This window comes from Nerophis lumbriciformis, linkage group LG39 (assembly GCF_033978685.3).
Source record: "Nerophis lumbriciformis linkage group LG39, RoL_Nlum_v2.1, whole genome shotgun sequence".
In the NCBI taxonomy this organism is placed as follows: domain Eukaryota; kingdom Metazoa; phylum Chordata; class Actinopteri; order Syngnathiformes; family Syngnathidae; genus Nerophis; species Nerophis lumbriciformis.
The window spans coordinates 15,950,056-15,970,186 of record NC_084586.2 but is presented as its reverse complement, the minus strand read 5'-3'; the positions used below and the strand labels follow the sequence as shown (position 1 = coordinate 15,970,186).

The 20,131-nt window shown below is 38.3% G+C and overlaps 1 protein-coding gene across 1 annotated transcript in view; it reads left to right on the top strand.

Annotated features, from left to right (window-relative positions):
- Positions 1 to 20,131, top strand: part of LOC133577890 (guanine nucleotide-binding protein subunit alpha-13-like) — a 55,308-nt gene that overhangs the window by 31,587 nt on the left and 3,590 nt on the right. Inside the window, exon 3 of the mRNA XM_061932000.2 lies at positions 13,004 to 13,054. Coding sequence (XP_061787984.1) covers positions 13,004 to 13,054 — 51 coding nt within the window. The remainder of the gene's footprint in view (positions 1 to 13,003; positions 13,055 to 20,131) is intronic.

Here is a 20,131-nt window from a genome sequence, read left to right as displayed (position 1 = left end):
CTATGATTCCGGCGGGGACGCCGTGCCAGCAACCTGAGGGTTCCTGGTTCAATCCCCACCTTCTCCCAACCTCGTCATGTCCGTTGTGTCCTTGAGCAAGACACTTCACCCTTGCTCCTGATGGGTGGTGGTTAGGGCCTTGCATGGCAGCTCCCGCCATCAGTGTGTGAATGTGTGTGTGAATGGGTGAATGTGGAAATAGTGTCAAAGCGCTTTGAGTACCTTGAAGGTAGAAAAGCGCTATACAAGTATAACTCATTTACCATTACATCGATATTTTTTAGCATCACAAAATCTTTTTTGTAGTTTTTCTTTTAAATGTATTAGGGATGTCCCGATCCGATATTTGGATCGGATCGGCTGCCGATATTTGCCAAAAATTGCGTATCGGCAAGGCATGGGAAAATGCCGATCCAGATCCAGTTTTTTTTTTTTTAAACTCCGGTCCGTGTTTTCCAACGCACCGATTTAAATAATACATTCCACTTTTCTGCTGCTCCGTAATTTCCGTTCCGCATTTTCCAGCACACCTTCAACACATCCACAGGTCTGTGGATTCTCACGCAGTTGCTTTTAGCTGCTGGCATTACACGACAGGCTCTTCTCACTCTTTCCTGTGTCTCCCTCTCACAGACAGCAAGTGCACCTTCTTACACACGTCACATACTGTCACGTCATACGTCACATACGTATACGTCCTCCCCGAGCAGAGAGGTAGCAGCATGGCTAACGTTAGCTGTGATGCTAGCGCAGCCGTGCGAGCAACGCTCCCTCTAAGGTGCTCGCCTGTGCAATTGCGCACTGTTTAAGCGTCCTCTGCGCATAGCAATTATATGCCACGCACAAAAAATAAGCGCATAACAATTTTCGACACACGGACACGACAGAGAAAACAGTTTTCGTCATCATTGTTCAAATATTGTGACGTCTGTCGAGACGCTTATCTCCATTCGGTGCCACACGCCCACACCATCAAAATGCCGAGGCAAACATTTCCAGATCAACACCGTATGAAAAAAATAGTGATTTTTTTAGTTGTGATTTCCTTCTCTGCATGAAAGTTTAAAAGTAGCATATATTAATGCAGTATGAAGAAGAATGTTTTAATGTAGACATGCAAGCCTTGAAAGAAAATTTTTAAAATCAAGACTACATTTCCTGCAAATGGGTGCATTTCTACCCTATATTTTAACTTTAGATTTATTGTCATATCAAACTCTTTTGGCTGTCTTTTTGACACTTACATCCGGCGCCCCCCTCCACACCCTGGATTATAAATAATGTAAATAATTCAATGTGATTATCTTGTGTGATGACTGTATTATGATGATAGTATATATCTGATAGTATATATCTGTATCATGAATCAATTTAAGTGGACCCCGACTTAAACAAGTTGAAAAACTTATTGGGGTGTTACCATTTAGTGGTCAATTGTACGGAATATGTACTTCACTGTGCAACCTACTAATAAAAGTCTCAATCAATCAATCAAAACACATAGAATCATCATACTGCTGTGATTATATGCATCAAGTGTTCATTCAAGGCTAAGGCAAAATATCGAGATATAGATCGTGTATCGCAATATGGCCTTAAAATATCGCAATATTAAAAAAAGGCCATATCGCCGAGCCCTAGTTTCAATGATGCCATTTCTGTTTGTCATGTATAATTTTGTCTATTTTGTGTTTATCCTTGAATAAACAGGTCAGTTTCTTATTACCAACCATTGTGTATTATTCAAACTCCCCTAATTCAGCTTGCTAGTTGTTATCAAGAGTACTAAAACCCTTTTCAACATGATTCTGACAACTAAGTAGGCTAAATAACTTTAAACTTTAATACATGCTCGGATAGGCCAGTATCGGTATCGGTCAGTATCGGATCAGAAATGCAAAAACAATATCGGTATCGGATCGGAAGTGCAAAAACCTGGATCGGGACATCCCTGAAATGTATATTATGTTTATAAACTCAGGAAATATATCCCTGGACACATGAGAACTTAAATTATGACCAATGTTATGATCCTGTAACTACTTGGTATCGGATCAATACCTAAATGTGTGGTATCATCCAAAACTAAAGTATCAAACAACAGAAGAATAAGTGACTATTACATTTTAACAGAAGCGTAGATAGAACATGTTGAAACAGAGAAGATATTAACAGTAAATGAACAAGTAGATTAATAATACATTTTCTACCACTTGTCCTTAATAATGTGTACAAAATAATAGGTGTATAAATGACACAATATGTTACTGCATACGACAGCAGACTAATTAGGAGCCTTTGTTTGTTTACTTACTACTAAAAGACAAGTTGTCTACTATGTTCACTATTTTATTTAAGGACTAAATTACAATAATAAACATATGCTTGATGTACCCTGAGATTTTTTGTTAAAATAAAACCAATAATGCCATTTTTTTGTGGTCACCTTTATTTAGAAAAGTATCGAAATACATTTTGGTACCGGTACCAAAATATTGGTATTAGGACAACCGGAGTGGTACTATGGTCTCAAAACAATGCTGACAATATTATTATTCATTTATTTATTTATTTCAGGCAATGACATAAAAAAGTACAAAGTTGACAACACATAATACTATAAATTAATGTAGTGCAAAAGGTAATGTATAGTATGTAATGCACGATTGTCCAGTTTTGCCTGAAAGGGAGTGGGAAGAAGATAACTTATTTAATCCCACCAAAGACTATAAAAATGGGAGCCATTACCTCCCTGCTTGGCACTCAGCATCAAGGGTTGGAATTGGGGGTTAAATCACCAAAAATTATTCCCGGGCACGGCCACCGCTGCTGCTCACTGCTCCCCTCACCTCCCAAGGGGTGATCAAAGGTGATGGGTCAAATGCAAAAAATCATTTCGCCACACCTAGTGTGTGTGTGTGTGACAATCATTGGTACTTACTTATGAGTTTCACTCTTACTTTGTTCAAGGATTATAATACAGATGTTGTATCATGGCGGCATTAACAATAATTTGTATCAACTATGTAGGAATAATGAATATACCAACAATGGTAATAGACAACATAGCAATAATGGTAAGGAAACATTGAGCACATGTTAACACTTTGAGACGGAGTACAGCAGCAGGTCAAATTAAAGACCCTCATCTCTATATTTGAACCAGACCCCATGTTTGTATAATAGTTTAAATCCATTAATAGTTTGGCATTGCTTGTGTTGTAAGTCCAGTTTGTGCCATAGTTTTACTCCGCATACAGACTAGGGATGTCCCGATTCAGGTTTTTGCACTTCCGATCCGATACCGATACTGACCGATACTGGCCTATCCGAGCATGTATTAAAGTTTAAAGTTATTTAGCCTACTTAGTTGTCAGATTCATGTTGAAAAGGGTTTTAGTACTCTTGATAACAACTAGCCAGCTGAATTAGGGGAGTTTGAATAATACACAATGGTTGGTAACAAGAAACTGACCTGTTTATTCAAGGATAAACACAAAATAGACAATATTATACATGACAAACAGAAATGGCATCATTGAAACTAGGGCTGGGCGATATGGCCTTTTTTTTAATATTGCGATATTTTAAGGCCATGTCACGATACACGATATATATCTCGATATTTTTGCCTTAGCCTTGAATGAACACTTGATGCATATAATCACAGCAGTATGATGATTCTACGTGTCTACATTAAAACATTCTTCTTCATACTGCATTAATATATGCTACTTTTAAACTTTCATGCAGAGAAGGAATTCACAACTACAAAAATCACTATTTTTTTCATGCGGTGTTGATCTGGAAATGTTTGCCTCGGCATTTTGATGGTGTGGGCGTGTGGCACCGAATGGAGATAAGCGTCTCGACAGACGTTACAATATTTGAACAATGATGACGAAAACTGTTTTCTCTGTCGTGTCCGTGTGTCGAAAATTGTTATGCGCTTATTTTTTTATTTGATTTTGTGCGTGGCATAGATTTGCCGTGCGCAGAGGACGCTTGAGCAGTGCGCAATTGCACAGGCGCGCACCTGAGAGGGAGCGTTGCTCGCACGGCTGCGCTAGCATCACAGCTAACGTTAGCCATGCTGCTACCTCTCTGCTGGGAGAGGACGTATACGTATGTGACGTATGACGTGACGTATGACGTGACAGTATGTGACGTGTGTAAGAAGGTGCGCTTGCTGTCTGTGAGAGGGAAACACAGGAAAGAGTGAGAAGAGCCTGTCGTGTAATGCCAGCAGCTAAAAGCAACTGTGTGAGAATTCACAGACCTGTGGATGTGTTGAAGGTGTGCTGGAAAATGTGGAACGGAAATTAGGGAGCAGCAGAAAAGTGGAATGTATTATTTAAATAGGTGCGTTGGAAAACATGGACCGGAGTCTTTTTTTAAACTGGATCTGGATCTGCATTTTCCCATGCCTTGCCGATATGCATTTTTTGGAAAATATCGGCGGCCAATCCGATCCAAATATTGGATCGGGACATCCCTAATACAGACACACAAAAACGTTTACGAGTGGTCTGAGATCTCGGCAATAAGAAATATCCAAAGCTTCTCAAGTTATGAGCCTGCACTCGTCTTATAAAAAAACGTTGTAGATTAGGCGGCAATAATTTGTTAAATGCTTTATATAAGATTATTAATGTATTATATTTAACAAGGTCATCAAATTTGAGCAACTTTGATTGCATGAACAGATTATGAGTATGTTCTAAATAACCAACGTTGTGAATGATCTGCACTGCTCTTTTCTGTAATATGATCAGAGGATGAATTGTGTTGTGGTAAGTATTCCCCCATACTTCAACACAGTATGTAAGGTATGGCAGTATAGAGTACGGAGTGCATTTTCATTGAGGTATAGTTTTGCTTTGTTTATAATTGAGAGGCTTTTGGAGATTTTTGTTTTAATGTGTCTGACATGAGGTAATTTGTCGGTCAATATATCGTCGAGCAGAATTGATGTACTCAAGCCTAGTGTGGCGTTACGGCGCCATTAGAAGCATGTACAGGTAAAAGCCAGTAAATTAGAATATTTTGAAAAACTTGATTTATTTCAGTAATTGCATTCAAAAGGTGTAACTTGTACATTATATTTATTCATTGCACACAGACTGATGCATTCAAATGTTTATTTCATTTAATTTTGATGATTTGAAGTGGCAACAAATGAAAATCCAAAATTCCGTGTGTCACAAAATTAGAATATTACTTAAGGCTAATACAAAAAAGGGATTTTTAGAAATGTTGGCCAACTGAAAAGTATGAAAATGAAAAATATGAGCATGTACAATACTCAATACTTGGTTGGAGCTCCTTTTGCCTCAATTACTGCGTTAATGCGGCGTGGCATGGAGTCGATGAGTTTCTGGCACTGCTCAGGTGTTATGAGAGCCCAGGTTGCTCTGATAGTGGCCTTCAACTCTTCTGCGTTTTTGGGTCTGGCATTCTGCATCTTCCTTTTCACAATACCCCACAGATTTTCTATGGGGCTAAGGTCAGGGGAGTTGGCGGGCCAATTTAGAACAGAAATACCATGGTCCGTAAACCAGGCACGGGTAGATTTTGCGCTGTGTGCAGGCGCCAAGTCCTGTTGGAACTTGAAATCTCCATCTCCATAGAGCAGGTCAGCAGCAGGAAGCATGAAGTGCTCTAAAACTTGCTGGTAGACGGCTGCGTTGACCCTGGATCTCAGGAAACAGAGTGGACCGACACCAGCTGGACTGCTGCTGAGTGGTCCAAAGTCATGTTTTCTGACGAAAGCAAATTTTGCATTTCCTTTGGAAATCGAGGTCCCAGAGTCTGGAGGAAGACAGGAGAGGCACAGGATCCATGTTGCCTGAAGTCTAGTGTAAAGTTTCCACCATCAGTGATGGTTTGGGGTGCCATGTCATCTGCTGGTGTCGGTCCACTCTGTTTCCTGAGATCCAGGGTCAACGCAGCCGTCTACCAGCAAGTTTTAGAGCACTTCATGCTTCCTGCGCTGACCTGCTCTATGGAGATGGAGATTTCAAGTTCCAACAGGACTTGGCGCCTGCACACAGCGCAAAATCTACCCGTGCCTGGTTTACGGACCATGGTATTTCTGTTCTAAATTGGCCCGCCAACTCCCCTGACCTTAGCCCCATAGAAAATCTGTGGGGTATTGTGAAAAGGAAGATGCAGAATGCCAGACCCAAAAACGCAGAAGAGTTGAAGGCCACTATCAGAGCAACCTGGGCTCTCATAACACCTGAGCAGTGCCAGAAACTCATCGACTCCATGCCACGCCGCATTAACGCAGTAATTGAGGCAAAAGGAGCTCCAACCAAGTATTGAGTATTGTACATGCTCATATTTTTCATTTTCATACTTTTCAGTTGGCCAACATTTCTAAAAATCCCTTTTTTGTATTAGCCTTAAGTAATATTCTAATTTTGTGACACACGGAATTTTGGATTTTCATTTGTTGCCACTTCAAATCATCAAAATTAAATGAAATAAACATTTGAATGCATCAGTCTGTGTGCAATGAATAAATATAATGTACAAGTTACACCTTTTGAATGCAATTACTGAAATAAATCAAGTTTTTCAAAATATTCTAATTTACTGGCTTTTACCTGTAAAGTCCTCGTCCTCTGCGTGGTTTTCTTTCCTCGCCGGGCGGATTTGCTGCCCCCTATAGCTTGCATGGTGTAAATGCACACTATAGCCTGTGGATTTGCCGCATGTTCTCCTGGCTCGCCGTGTGTGTCTTCGGTCTGACTGTCACATCCCAGCCCAGCAGGTTAGCAAACCGGTTGAGCGCCTCTGCTTCTCTTTTGCATCCCAAATGGCCGTCAGTTTGCACGACAAACATTAGTCTGCACCTGTCACACGCTGAAGGTCACACAATGCGTGCGACACCACCGACGTGCTGGTTTCACTTTCGCATTACTCTCATACGCGATATCGCTCTTCTCGCTTCTTCTTTTCTTATCTATCCTCCCACGTCTGATTGTTCATTTGCAACCACTCAGAGAGTCAAGTGTTTCCTTTTCTGTTTGACGTTACTTCGCCGCCGCACGCCGTTCCACTCCTCCTCCTGCGCGACCACACCACCGCACACTGGTTACTGAGGCCCGTGTGAGGTTTTTTTTTTGAAAGGCGCTCGCAGGATAGGAAGTGTTTAGCATGCATGGCAGCAACACACACGTTCACCACTGGGATGGCCATTGTTTGGCTTTTCAAGAAAGCGCCTTGTTCCTTCCAAGTGGGCACAAAGCAGCGAAAACCTCGTCTATTTCCAGGATGCATCGTAAAAGTTTGCCTCACGGTTGTAAAAAACTAAAAAAACTGTGATTCACAGGAAAAGACGATAAGGGAAAATATGCGCACACACACACACACACACACACACACACACACACACACACACACACACACACACACACACACACACACACACACACACGCACACACACAGATAAAGGAATGCATGTAAGTCTTGGCAGCCTCGTGTCAGGGCTTGCACTAATTGCCCCTGAGCAGTGTCAGAACCATCTAGAACAGTGATTCTCAAACTGCGGTACGTGTACCGGCCCGGTGGCTCCTTTGAGCTTTAAAAAAAAAAAAAAAAAAGTGCTAAAATGGAAAAAGTAGGTTGTAAAAAATTTATTTTTAATATGGTTTCTGTAGAGGGACAAATATGACACAAAACGTCCGAGCGCCGTTTTGTCCTACTAATATTGGCGGTATTTGAACTCACCGTAGTTTGTTTACGTGTACAAGTTTCTCCGATGCTGCCACAGAAAGACGTGTTTTATGCCACTCCTTCTTTGTCTCATTTTGTCCACCAAACGCTTTATACTGTGCGTGAATGCACAAAGGTGAACTTTGTTGATGTGTGGAGTGCTAATCAGGCATATTTGTACACTGTCAGCTAATCCATGCTAACATGCTATTTACTGCCCTGGTGGCTCCCCGGAGCTTTTTTTAAAAATGTGTGAAAATTGTAAAAAATGGGGTAAAAAATATGTTTCTAATATAGTTTCTGTAGGACAGGGGTGCTCATTACGTCGATCGCGAGCTACCGGTCGATCTCGGAGGCTGTGTCAGTCGATCACCAGCCAGCCATGAAAAAAATAGTCCTAAAAATGAGCGATCATAAATCTTCACTATGACGTCACTTTCGTCACTTGATTGACATTCACGGCACCCGAGGGTCTTCTGAGATGACGCTGGCTGCTGCCAGCTCATTAAAATTACCGACTGGAAGGCGAGAAACACTTTATTTCAACAGACTCTGGCGCCGTACCTGTCGTCAAAACTCCAAAGACCGACTGCACAGTTGCACAATAAAAGCGCTACTTCATCCTGCCTGCGCTACCAAAATAAGAGTCTCAGAAAGCTCGCGTGCACAAGCTAGCAAGCTACGGAGTTTGCCGACAATGTATTTCTTGTAAAGTGTATACAAAGGAGTACGGAAGCTGGATAAATAAAATGCCAAAAACCAACCACTTTCATGTGGTATTGGACAGAAAGGAGGACTTTTTTTCTCCTCCATTCGAAAATGCGGACCTTATCAGCACCACTGTCTGATTCCAATCAATGCAAGTCATCAGAATCAGGTAATACACCAACTTATATTCTTGTCTTCATGAAAGAAAGTAATCTATATGTGTTAAACATGCTTGTATTATCTCTAAACACTTTTAACTTATTAACAATATTAACTATATGTGTTAAACATGCTTGTATTATCTTTAAACACCTTTAACTTATTACCAATATTAACTATAAGTGTTAAACATGCTTGTATTATCTTTAAACACCTTTAACTTGTTAACAATATTAACTGTGTTAAACATTCTTGTATTATCATTAAACACCTTTAATTTATTAACAATATTAACTATATGTGTTAAACATGTTTGCATTATCATTAAACATCTTTAACTTATTAACAATATTAACTATATGTATTAAACATGCTTGCATTATCTTTAAACACCTTTAACTTGTTAACAATATTAACTATATGTATTAAACATACTTATATTATCATTAAACCCCTTTAATTTATTAACAATATTAACTATATGTGTTAAACATGCTTGCATTATCATTAAACACCTTTAACTTATTAACAAAAACATATATTTCATAAATAAGTAAATATAAATTATATATATGAATGAGGTAGATCCCCACGACTTGATCAATTGAAAAGTAGCTCGCCTGCAGAAAAAGTGTGAGCACCCCTGCTGTAAAGGGACAAACATGACACAAAACGTCCGAGCGCCGTTTTGTACTACTAATATTGGCGGTATTTGAACTCACCGTAGTTTTTTTACGTGTACAAGTTTGTCCGATGCTGCCACAGAAAGACGTGTTTTCTGCCACTCCTTCTTTGTCTCATTTTGTCCACCAAACGCTTTATACTGTGCGTGAATGCACAAAGGTGAACTTTGCTGATGTTATTGACTTGTGTGGAGTGCTAATCAGGCATATTTGGTCACTGCCAGCTAATCCATGCTAACATGCTATTTACCGCCCTGGTGGCTTCCTGGAGATTTGTTTAAAAAAATGTGTGAAAATGGAAAAAGATGGGGTAATTAATATATTTTAATATGGTTTCTGTAGGAGGACAAACATGACACAAACCATCCTAATTGTTATACATTTCACTGTTTATATTAAACATGCTTCACTGAGAGGATTTGGCGAGCGCCGTTTTGTCATTCTAATATTGGCGGTCCTTGAACTCACCGTAGTTTGTTTACATGTACAAGTTTTTCCGATGCTGCCACAGAAAGACGTGTTTTCTGCCACTCCTTCTTTGTCTCATTTTGTCCACCAAACGCTTTATACTGTGCGTGAATGCACAAAGGTGAACTTTGTTAATGTGTGGAGTGCTAATCAGGCATATTTGGTCACTGTCAGCTAATCCATGCTAACATGCTATTTACCGCCCTGGTGGCTCCCCGGAGCTTTTTTAAAAAATGTGTGAAAATGGAAAAAGATGGGGTAAAAAATGTTTTTAATATGGTTTCTGTAGAGGGACAAACATGACACAAAACGTCCGAGCGCCGTTTGGTCCTTGAACTCACCGTAGTTTGTTTACGTGTACAAGTTTCTCCGATGCTGCCACAGAAAGACGTGTTTTATGCCACTCCTTCTTTGTCTCATTTTGTCCGCCAAACGCTTTATACTGTGCGTGAATGCACAAAGGTGAACTTTGTTGATGTGTGGAGTGCTAATCAGGCATATTTGGTCACTCAGCTAATCCATGCTAACATGCTATTTACCGCCTTGGTGGCTCCACGGAGGTTTTTTTAAAAATGTGTGAAAATGGAAAAAAATGGGGTAAAAAATATATTTTTAATATGGTTTCTGTAGGAGGACAAACGTGACACAAACCTTCCTAATTGTTAGAGATGGTAAATGGGTTATAAGCCGTCCCTAAATCCCACTGTTTGTATTAAACATGCTTCACTGATGAGAGGATTTGGAGAGCGCCGTTTTGTCCTACTAATATTGGCGGTCCTTGATCTCACCGTAGTTTGTTTACATGTACAACTTTCTCCATTGCTGCCACAGAAAGACGTGTTTTATGCCACTCCTTTGTCTCATTTTGTCCACCAAACGCTTTATACTGTGCATGAATGCACAAAGGTGAACTTTGTTGATGTTATTGACTTGTGTGGAGTGTTAATCAGGCATATTTGGTCACTGCCAGCTAATCCATGCTAACATGCTATTTACCGCCCTGGTGGCTTCCTGGAGATGTGTTTAAAAACGTGTGAAAATGGAAAAAGATGGGGTAATTAATATATTTTAATATGGTTTCTGTAGGAGGACAAACCATCCTAATTGTTATACATTTCACTGTTTATATTAAACATGCTTCACTGAGAGGATTTGGCGAGCGCCGTTTTGTCCTACTAATATTGGCGGTCCTTGAACTCACCGTAGTTTGTTTACATGTACAAGTTTTTCCGATGCTGCCACAGACAGACGTGTTTTATGCCACTCCTTCTTTGTCTTATTTTGTCCACCAAACGCTTTATACTGTGTGTGGATGCACAAAGGTGAACTTTGTTGATGTTATTGACTTGTGTGGAGTGCTACAGGCATATTTGGTCACTGCCAGCTAATCCATGCTAACATGCTATTTAGGCTAGCTGTAAATGACAATGGGTAACGTTTGCTGTGGTCTGGAACAACATGGCACACAACTATCAGAAATGCAGGCAATATTACACACAGATAATGTGTCATGAGACATGCAAATATAAATTAAATACACAGAGGACATAAGTAAAGGAAATTAAATGAGTTCAAATATACCTACAAACGACGTATAATGATGCAATATGGAGTTATCTCACCTTCTGAGAAGCCTCCGTTTTACTAATGTTTTCCAATGTTGTAGAAATGTGTAAAATAAATATTACATTCCAACATTTCTGTCAACAAAGGTTTGCATCAGCTTGCAACACATAGTCATTTTGATAGTAGGCTATTATAGACGCTTACATCATGCGTTGCCTTCATTATAACACTTATAAAAGACTTTTTAAAGTCATTTTAATAGTAGGCTAACATAGACACTTACATCATGTGTTGTCTTCATTATAACACTTATATAATACTTTTAAACTTATTTTGATAGTAGGCTAACATAGACACTTACATCATATGTTGCCTTCATTATAACACTTATAGAGGACTTTTGAAGTCATTTTGATAGTAGGCTAATATAGACACTTACATCATGTGTTGCCTTCATTATAACACTTTTAAAATACTTTTAAAGTCATTTTAATAGTAGGCTAACATAAACACATCATGTGTTGCCTTTATTATAACACTTATATAATACTTTTAAAGTTATTTTGATAGTAGGCTAACATAGACACTTACATCATATGTTGCCTTCATTATAACACTTATAGAGGACTTTTAAAGTCATTTTGATAGTAGACGAACATAGACACTTACATCATATGTTGCCTTCATTATAACACTTATATAAGTGTCAGAGTATGTTGGTGACGAACCCCAAGATGCAGAGATGGCCGGCTTTGTCCAGGAAAACATGACTTAATTTAACACTATAGCAAAAAAACAAACAAAAGGGTACAAACAAAAGGCGCGCACAAGGCGGAGAACAAACTTGGCTATGAACTAAAATAGCACAAAGGCTAACTGTCGACAAGAAACAACAACACTTACTGTGACACGAAGGAACTATGACATGAGCAGAGTGAACAAAAGTAGACAGAGCTACAACGACAAGTATTATGACAGGTAGTAGTGACATCGACAATGACAACAATCCAGGGCAGGTATAAATAGCAGCTGGCTGATTGACACCAGGTGTGGCCAGGTGCCAATCAGCCACAGCTGAGGGGACACAGCACTCAGGGAGACAAACAGGAAACAGAACCAAAACAAGAGCGCTGACACACAGAGGAAAAACTAAAACACAACCAAACTGTCAGGGGCAAGCCTGACAATAAGACTTTTAAAGTCATTTTGATAGTAGGCTAACATACATCATATGTTGCCTTCATTATAACACTTATATAAGGGAATAAGCGGTAGAAAATGGATGGATGGATGGATAAGACTTTACATTTTTGCGGCTTCAGACATTTTTAGTTTGTATTTTTGGTCCAATATGGCTCTTTCAACATTTTGGGTTGCCGAAAAGTGTAGTAGTCTTAAATTGCTACTTGATGAACGTACAGTGTTTCCTTTTCCTATATTCCAACACAGTGTTACTGTTCACACAGTGGCCAAAAATATTAAATATGCTTGTTAAATAAAACCTCTGCCTTGTTTTTAATGAATACTTAGGCCTGTTACGATGCTGTATTTCTTCAATGTGCTTGGAGAGCCAGGTGTTTTCTGAAGTGGTACTCGGTGACAAACTGTTTTGGGTCCAAATGTGCAGCACAAAGTAACCTTAGCAGCTAACTTGGCGCCTCACTAATGTGTCACCTGCTTGTGTGTCCTGTCACAGGGAGAGTCGGTCAAGTATTTCTTGGATAATCTGGATAAGCTTGGCGAGCCGGTAAGTATTTTATTATTTTTTTACTTTTGCTCCACTTGTACGAGGTTCTGCTCCGGTGTCGGCCCGATTTAAATACAGTTTTTTTTTTTAACATACACAGTTACTAGACATGTCCTACGTACACATACACATACAAACCCCGTTTCCATATGAGTTGGGAAATTGTGTTAGATGTAAATATAAACGGAATACAATGATTTGCAAATCCTTTTCAACCCATATGCAGTTGAATATGCTACAAAGACAACATATTTGATGTTCAAACATTTTTTTTTTTTGCAAATAATCATTAACTTTAGAATTTGATGCCAGCAACACGTGACAAAGAAGTTGGGAAAGGTGGCAATAAATACTGATAAAGTTGAGGAATGCTCGTCAAACACTTATTTGGAACATCCCACAGGTGTGCAGGCTAATTGGGAACAGGTGGGTGCCATGATTGGGTATAAAAGTAGATTCCATGAAATGCTCAAGGATGGGGGCGAGGGTCGCCACTTTGTCAACAAATGCGTGAGCAAATTGTTGAACAGTTTAAGAAAAACCTTTCTCAAGCAGCTATTGCAAGGAATTTAGGGATTTCACCATCTACGCTCCGTAATATCATCAAAGGGTTCAGAGAATCTGGAGAAATCACTGCACGTAAGCAGCTAAGCCCGTGACCTTCGATCCCTCGGGCTGTACTGCATCAACAAGCAACTTCAGTGTGTAAAGGATATCACCACATGGGCTCAGGAATACTTCAGAAACCCACTGTCAGTAACTACAGTTGGTCGCTACATCCGTAAGTGCAAGTTAAAACTCTCCGATGCAAGGCGAAAGCCGTTTATCAACAACACCCAGAAACGCCGTCGGCTTCGCTGGGCCCGAGCTCATCTAAGATGGACTGATGCAAAGTGGAAAAGTGTTCTGTGGTCTGACGAGTCCACATTTCAAATTGTTTTTTGGAAACTGTGGACGTCGTGTCCTCCGGACCAAAAAGGAAAAGAACCATCCGGATTGTTATAGGCGCAAAGTTGAAAAGCCAGCACGTGTGATGGTATGGGGGTGTATTAGTGCCCAAAACATGGGTAATTTACACATTTGTGAAGGCGCCATTAATGCTGAAAGGTACATACAGGTTTTGGAGCAACATATGTTGCCATCCAAGCAACGTTACCATGGACGCCCCTGCTTATTTCAGCAAGACAATGCCAAGCCACTTGTTACATCAACGTGGCTTCATAGTAAAAGAGTGCGGGTACTAGACTGGCCTGCCTGTAGTCCAGACCTGTCTCCCATTGAAAATGTGTGGCGAATTATGAAGCCTAAAATAGCACAACGGAGACCCCCGGACTGTTGAACAACTTAAGCTGTACATCAAGCAAGAATGGGAAATAATTCCACCTGAGAAGCTTCAAAAATGTGTCTCCTCAGTTCCCAAACGTTAATTGAGTGTTGTTAAAAGATAGGCCATGTAACACAGTGGTGAACATGCCCTTTCCCAACTACTTTGGCACGTGTTGCAGCCATGAAATTCTAAGTTAATTATTATTTGCAAAAAAAAATAAAGTTTATGAGTTTGAACATCAAATATGTTGTCTTTGTAGTGCATTCAACTGAATATGGGTTGGAATGGATTTGCAAATCATTGTATTCCGTTTATATTTACATCTAACACAATTTCCCAACTCATATGGAAACGGGGTTTGTACATCACATACATCATACAACACATACAACAATGTCACATTAAGGAATGGGACCATTTGTGGCCTGCAGCTAATATTAAAGATACTATTGGGAGAAAAAAAAAGACACAAAAAAGTGGAATAAAAAGGTGAAATGATATGAGAAAGTTAGAGTGTCTGCCCTGAGATGGGCAGGTTGTGAGTTCAAACCCCGGCAAGTCATACCAAAGACTATAAAAATGGGAGCCATTACCTCCCTTGCTTGGCACTCAGCATCAAGGGTTGGAATTGGGGGTTAAATCGCCAAAAATTATTCCCGGCGTGGCCACCGCTGCCACTCACTGCTCCCCTCACCTCCAAGGGGGTGATCAAGGGTGATGGGTCAAATGCAGAGGATAATTTTGCAACACCTAGTGTGTGTGTGTGTGTGTGTGTGTGTGTGTGTGTGTGTGTGTGTGTGTGTGTGTGTGTGTGTGTGTGTGTGTGTGTGTGTGTGTGTGTGTGTGTGTGTGACAATCATTGGTACTTTAACTTTAAAAAGTTGCAATGTTAACACAAGGTCACCATGCAGGGTGTTTTTTTTTCTTTAAAGCTGTCATTGCTAATAATAAAAAAAAAAAATAATGAATGGAAATCAAAGTTATGAATTATTGACATATTCAAGGCTACAATTACTTTGCATCAAAAATTCCACTTTGGGGGAAAATATTGCATATTTTGTGTGTTTTCCATATAAAAAACTGCTTTCTTTGACACAAATGGTATAAAATAAACAACAATTATACAAACTATGAACCAACAGATAGACCTGAAGCTGATTTTGACATTTAAGTGATTTTAATAAAATGTGAGACTTATTTGTAACATTTAGGAGTGGGAGAACCATTTTTATTCCCAAGAATTTGAGTGGGTAGTTGCTCAAAAAAAAATAATGAATGGAAATCAAAGTTATGAATTATTGACATATTCAAGGCTACAATTACTTTGCATCAAAAATTCCACTTTAAATATTTTTTGGGGGGGGGAAATATTGCCTATTTTGTGTTTGCCATATAAAAAAGTGATTTCCTAGACACAAAAGGGCCTAAAACAAACTATTATACAAACTATGAACCAACAGATAGACCTGAAGCTGATTTTGAGATTTAAGCGATTGCAATAAAATGTGAGACTTATTTGTAACATTTAGGAGTGGAAGGACCATTTTTATTCCCAAGAGTTGCTCAAAATAAATAATGAATGGAAATCAAAGTTATGAATTATTGACATATTTAAAGCTACAATTACTTTGCATCAAAAATTCCACTTTGGGGGAAAATATTGCATATTTTGTGTGTTTTCCATATAAAAAACTGCTTTCTTTGACACAAAAGGGTATGAAATAAACACAACAATTATACAAACTATGAACCAACAGATAGACCTGAAGCTGATTTTGACATTTAAGTGATTTCAATAAAATGTGAGACTTATTTGTAACATTTAGGAGTGGGAGGACCATTTTTATTACCAAGAATTTGAGTGGGTAGTTGCTCAAAAAAAAATAATGAATGGAAATCAAAGTTATGAATTATTGACGTATTCAAGGCTACAATTACTTTGCATCAAAAATTCCACTTTGGGGGAAAATATTGCATATTTTGTGTGTTTGCCATGTAAAAAAAGTGCTTTCTTTGACACAAAAGGGTATAAAATAAACAACAATTATACAAACTATGAACCAACAGATAGACCTGAAGCTGATTTTGAGATTTAAGTGATTTCAATAAAATGTGAGATTTATTTGTAACATTTAGGAGTGGGAGAACCATTTTTATTCCCAAGAATTTGAGTGGGTAGTTGCTCAAAAAAAAAAAATGAATGGAAATCAAAGTTATGAATTATTGACATATTTAAAGCTACAATTACTTTGCATCAAAAATTCCACTTTGGGGGAAAATATTGCATATTTTGTGTGTTTTCCATATAAAAAACTGCTTTCTTTGACACAAAAGGGTATAAAACAAACACAACAATTATACAAACTATGAACCAACAGATAGACCTGAAGCTGGTTTTGAGATTTAAGCGATTTCAATAAAATGTGAGACTTATTTGTAACATTTAGGAGTGGGAGAACCATTTTTATTCCCAAGAATTTGAGTGGGTAGTTGCTCAAAAAAAAATAATGAATGGAAATCAAAGTTATGAATTATTGACGTATTCAAGGCTACAATTACTTTGCCTCAAAAATTCCACTTTGGGGGAAAATATTGCATATTTTGTGTGTTTGCCATGTAAAAAAAGTGCTTTCTTTGACACAAAAGGGTATAAAATAAACAACAATTACACAAACTATGAACCAACAGATAGACCTGAAGCTGATTTTGAGATTTAAGTGATTTCAATAAAATGTGAGATTTATTTGTAACATTTAGGAGTGGGAGAACCATTTTTATTACCAAGAATTTGAGTGGGTAGTTGCTCAAAAAAAAATAATGAATGGAAATCAAAGTTATGAATTATTGACATATTTAAAGCTACAATTACTTTGCATCAAAAATTCCACTTTGGGGGAAAATATTGCATATTTAGTGTGTTTGCCATATAAAAAACTGCTTTCTTTGACACAAAAGGGTATAAAATAAACACAACAATTATACAAACTATGAACCAACAGATAGACCTGAAGCTGATTTTGACATTTAAGTGATTTCAATAAAATGTGAGACTTATTTGTAACATTTAGGAGTGGGAGGACCATTTTTATTACCAAGAATTTGAGTGGGTAGTTGCTCAAAAAAAAATAATGAATGGAAATCAAAGTTATGAATTATTGACGTATTCAAGGCTACAATTACTTTGCATCAAAAATTCCACTTTGGGGGAAAATATTGCATACTTTGTGTGTTTGCCATATAAAAAAAGTGATTTCTTTGACACAAAAGGGTATAAAATAAACAACAATTATACAAACTATGAACCAACAGATAGACCTGAAGCTGATTTTGAGATTTAAGCGATTTCAATAAAATGTGAGACTTATTTGTAACATTTAGGAGTGGGAGGACCATTTTTATTACCAAGAATTTGAGTGGGTAGTTGCTCAAAAATACTAAAATAAATGTTGTTATGAATTATTTACCTATGTAAGGTTTCAATTACTTCACATCAAATATATAAAATGGTACATAATTAATTAAATCTAAAATAAATATTTAAATATGAAATTAATATTCATTTTTTTAATTACCGTATTTTTCGGAGTATAAGTCGCACCTGCCGAAAATGCGTAGTAAAAAAGGAAAAAAAACATATATAAGTCGCACTGGAGGCCGGCCAAACCATGAAAAAAACTGCGACTTATAGTCCGAAAAATACGGTAATTAATTTAACATAAAATTACATTTAAATGATGTCATTATTTGATTATTTATTCTATGAAGACGTGTGTCAGCACTTCATGTTATCTGTCAAACTCAGCTGTCAGTCAGTGGGCGGGTCCTAACGCCTGGTTGGTTACTTGCCACTTCGCCAAGAAAAGCAGAGGATTATTGGTCAATATTCTGCTGTAAAAGTGCGGAAATAACTCCCGACAACTTCAATCAACTCCTCTAACTCACACCTGGGCAAAATACGACCTGTTTTGATTTTTAATCCGACGTCCTGCATCATTTTTTTTAGACTTTTAACATAAAAACTGTCGCCGCCATTATGATGTGCAATGCTCTTTTTAAATGAGCTATAGAAAGTATTTCAATGGTTGAAATCTGCACTTTTGGGTGTTATAGGAGTTATTACTGTAATCTACGTCACAGCAGCTCAGACAGGAACAAAGCAGAGTGGGCGGGGCTTGTTGTCAGAGCAGCCAGCTCGACATATCTGTGTCATGAACAGAATTTTACGTGATAATAAATCATAATGTTGGTGTTTATTACACTTGGCCTTCATATTTTGCTGTTTTTTTACATTTGTGTTGTGTTTTGCTTGATTGTAAAAGAGAAGCTGGTCTGAGAAGTAAAAGATGTTGTTAATATTCAGGCTTTTATTGTTCATAGTTAATATTGTATCTTTATTTTCATGTACATTTTGGGTGTCTCATTCAGTAAAAAACTGTAAAATTCCATTCTGGTTTTTTTGAGGTGGTCTGTTATAACTTTTTTAGAACTCTTATCGGACATTGTGACTTTTGGTATTAGTGTTCCTGGAAAAAAGGACCCCAACACACACATACTGTCCAGCACATTTTTACAGCTGAATGTGTACTATACCAATATTAGTATAGTACTGCGATACTAATTAATCATATTTAGTACTATACTTCCTCTAAAAAGTACCGGCCCCCTACCCCACCATCGTCATGTCATGACATTGCTAGTTTTATGAGCAGAGGAGCATGTTTGTCAGCGCACACACACGGAGTACTTACGAGCAGACACAGTGTGGAGACAGAAGTTAAGTTCAAGTTAAAGTACCAATGATTGTCACACACACACACTAGGTGTGGTGAAATGTGTCCTCTGCATTTGACCCATCACCCTTGATCACCCCTTGGGAGGTGAGGGGAGCAGTGGGCAGCAGCGGTGCCACGCCCGGGAAAAGGGAGAATGGACGCATTTTGGCTTAAAAACTAAAGATAAATGTGAATATAAAACATGTTTTCCGTTATTTCACCTTTTGTTGTTGAGTACATAACTCCACATGTGTTCATTCATAGTTTTGATGCCTTCAGTGACAATCTACAATGTAAATAGTCATGAAAATAAAGAACACGCATTGAATGAGAAGGTGTGTACAAACTGTTTGGCCTGTACTGTATTTCAGTTATTTGCACAGCTGTGCTTTGTTAAGCGGAAAGTGGGACATGTGGTGTTGAGTGTAAACTAAACACTTTGCACCGATATCTTTTGTGTATCGCCATTCAGCCTCAAAATAGTGAGTTATCAGTTTTGGTCCATATCAAAATGTACCAAACTTTTACTAAAATATGGACTTTTGTCAAGGCTGGAACCGATTATTCATATTTACATATTTACATTGATACTTGCTTTGCTAATCAATCAATCAATCAATGTTTATTTATATAGCCCTAAATCACGAGTGTCTCAAAGGGCTGCACAAGCCACAACGACATCCTCGGCTCAGAACCCACATCAGGGCAAGGAAAAACTCAACCCAATGGGATGACAATGAGAAACCTTGGAGGGGACCGTAGATGTGGGGAGAGTTGGGTCTAAGATAATACCCAGATTCTTTACCAAGTCGCCTTGTGTCATTGTTTTGTTGTCAAATGTTAAGGTGGTATTATTAAATAGGTGTGTAATTGTTGGGTTGTCAAATGTTAAGGTGGTATTATTAAATATGTGTGTAATTGTTTGGTTGTCAATTGTTAAGGTGGTATTATTAAATAGGTGTGTAATTGTTCGGTTGT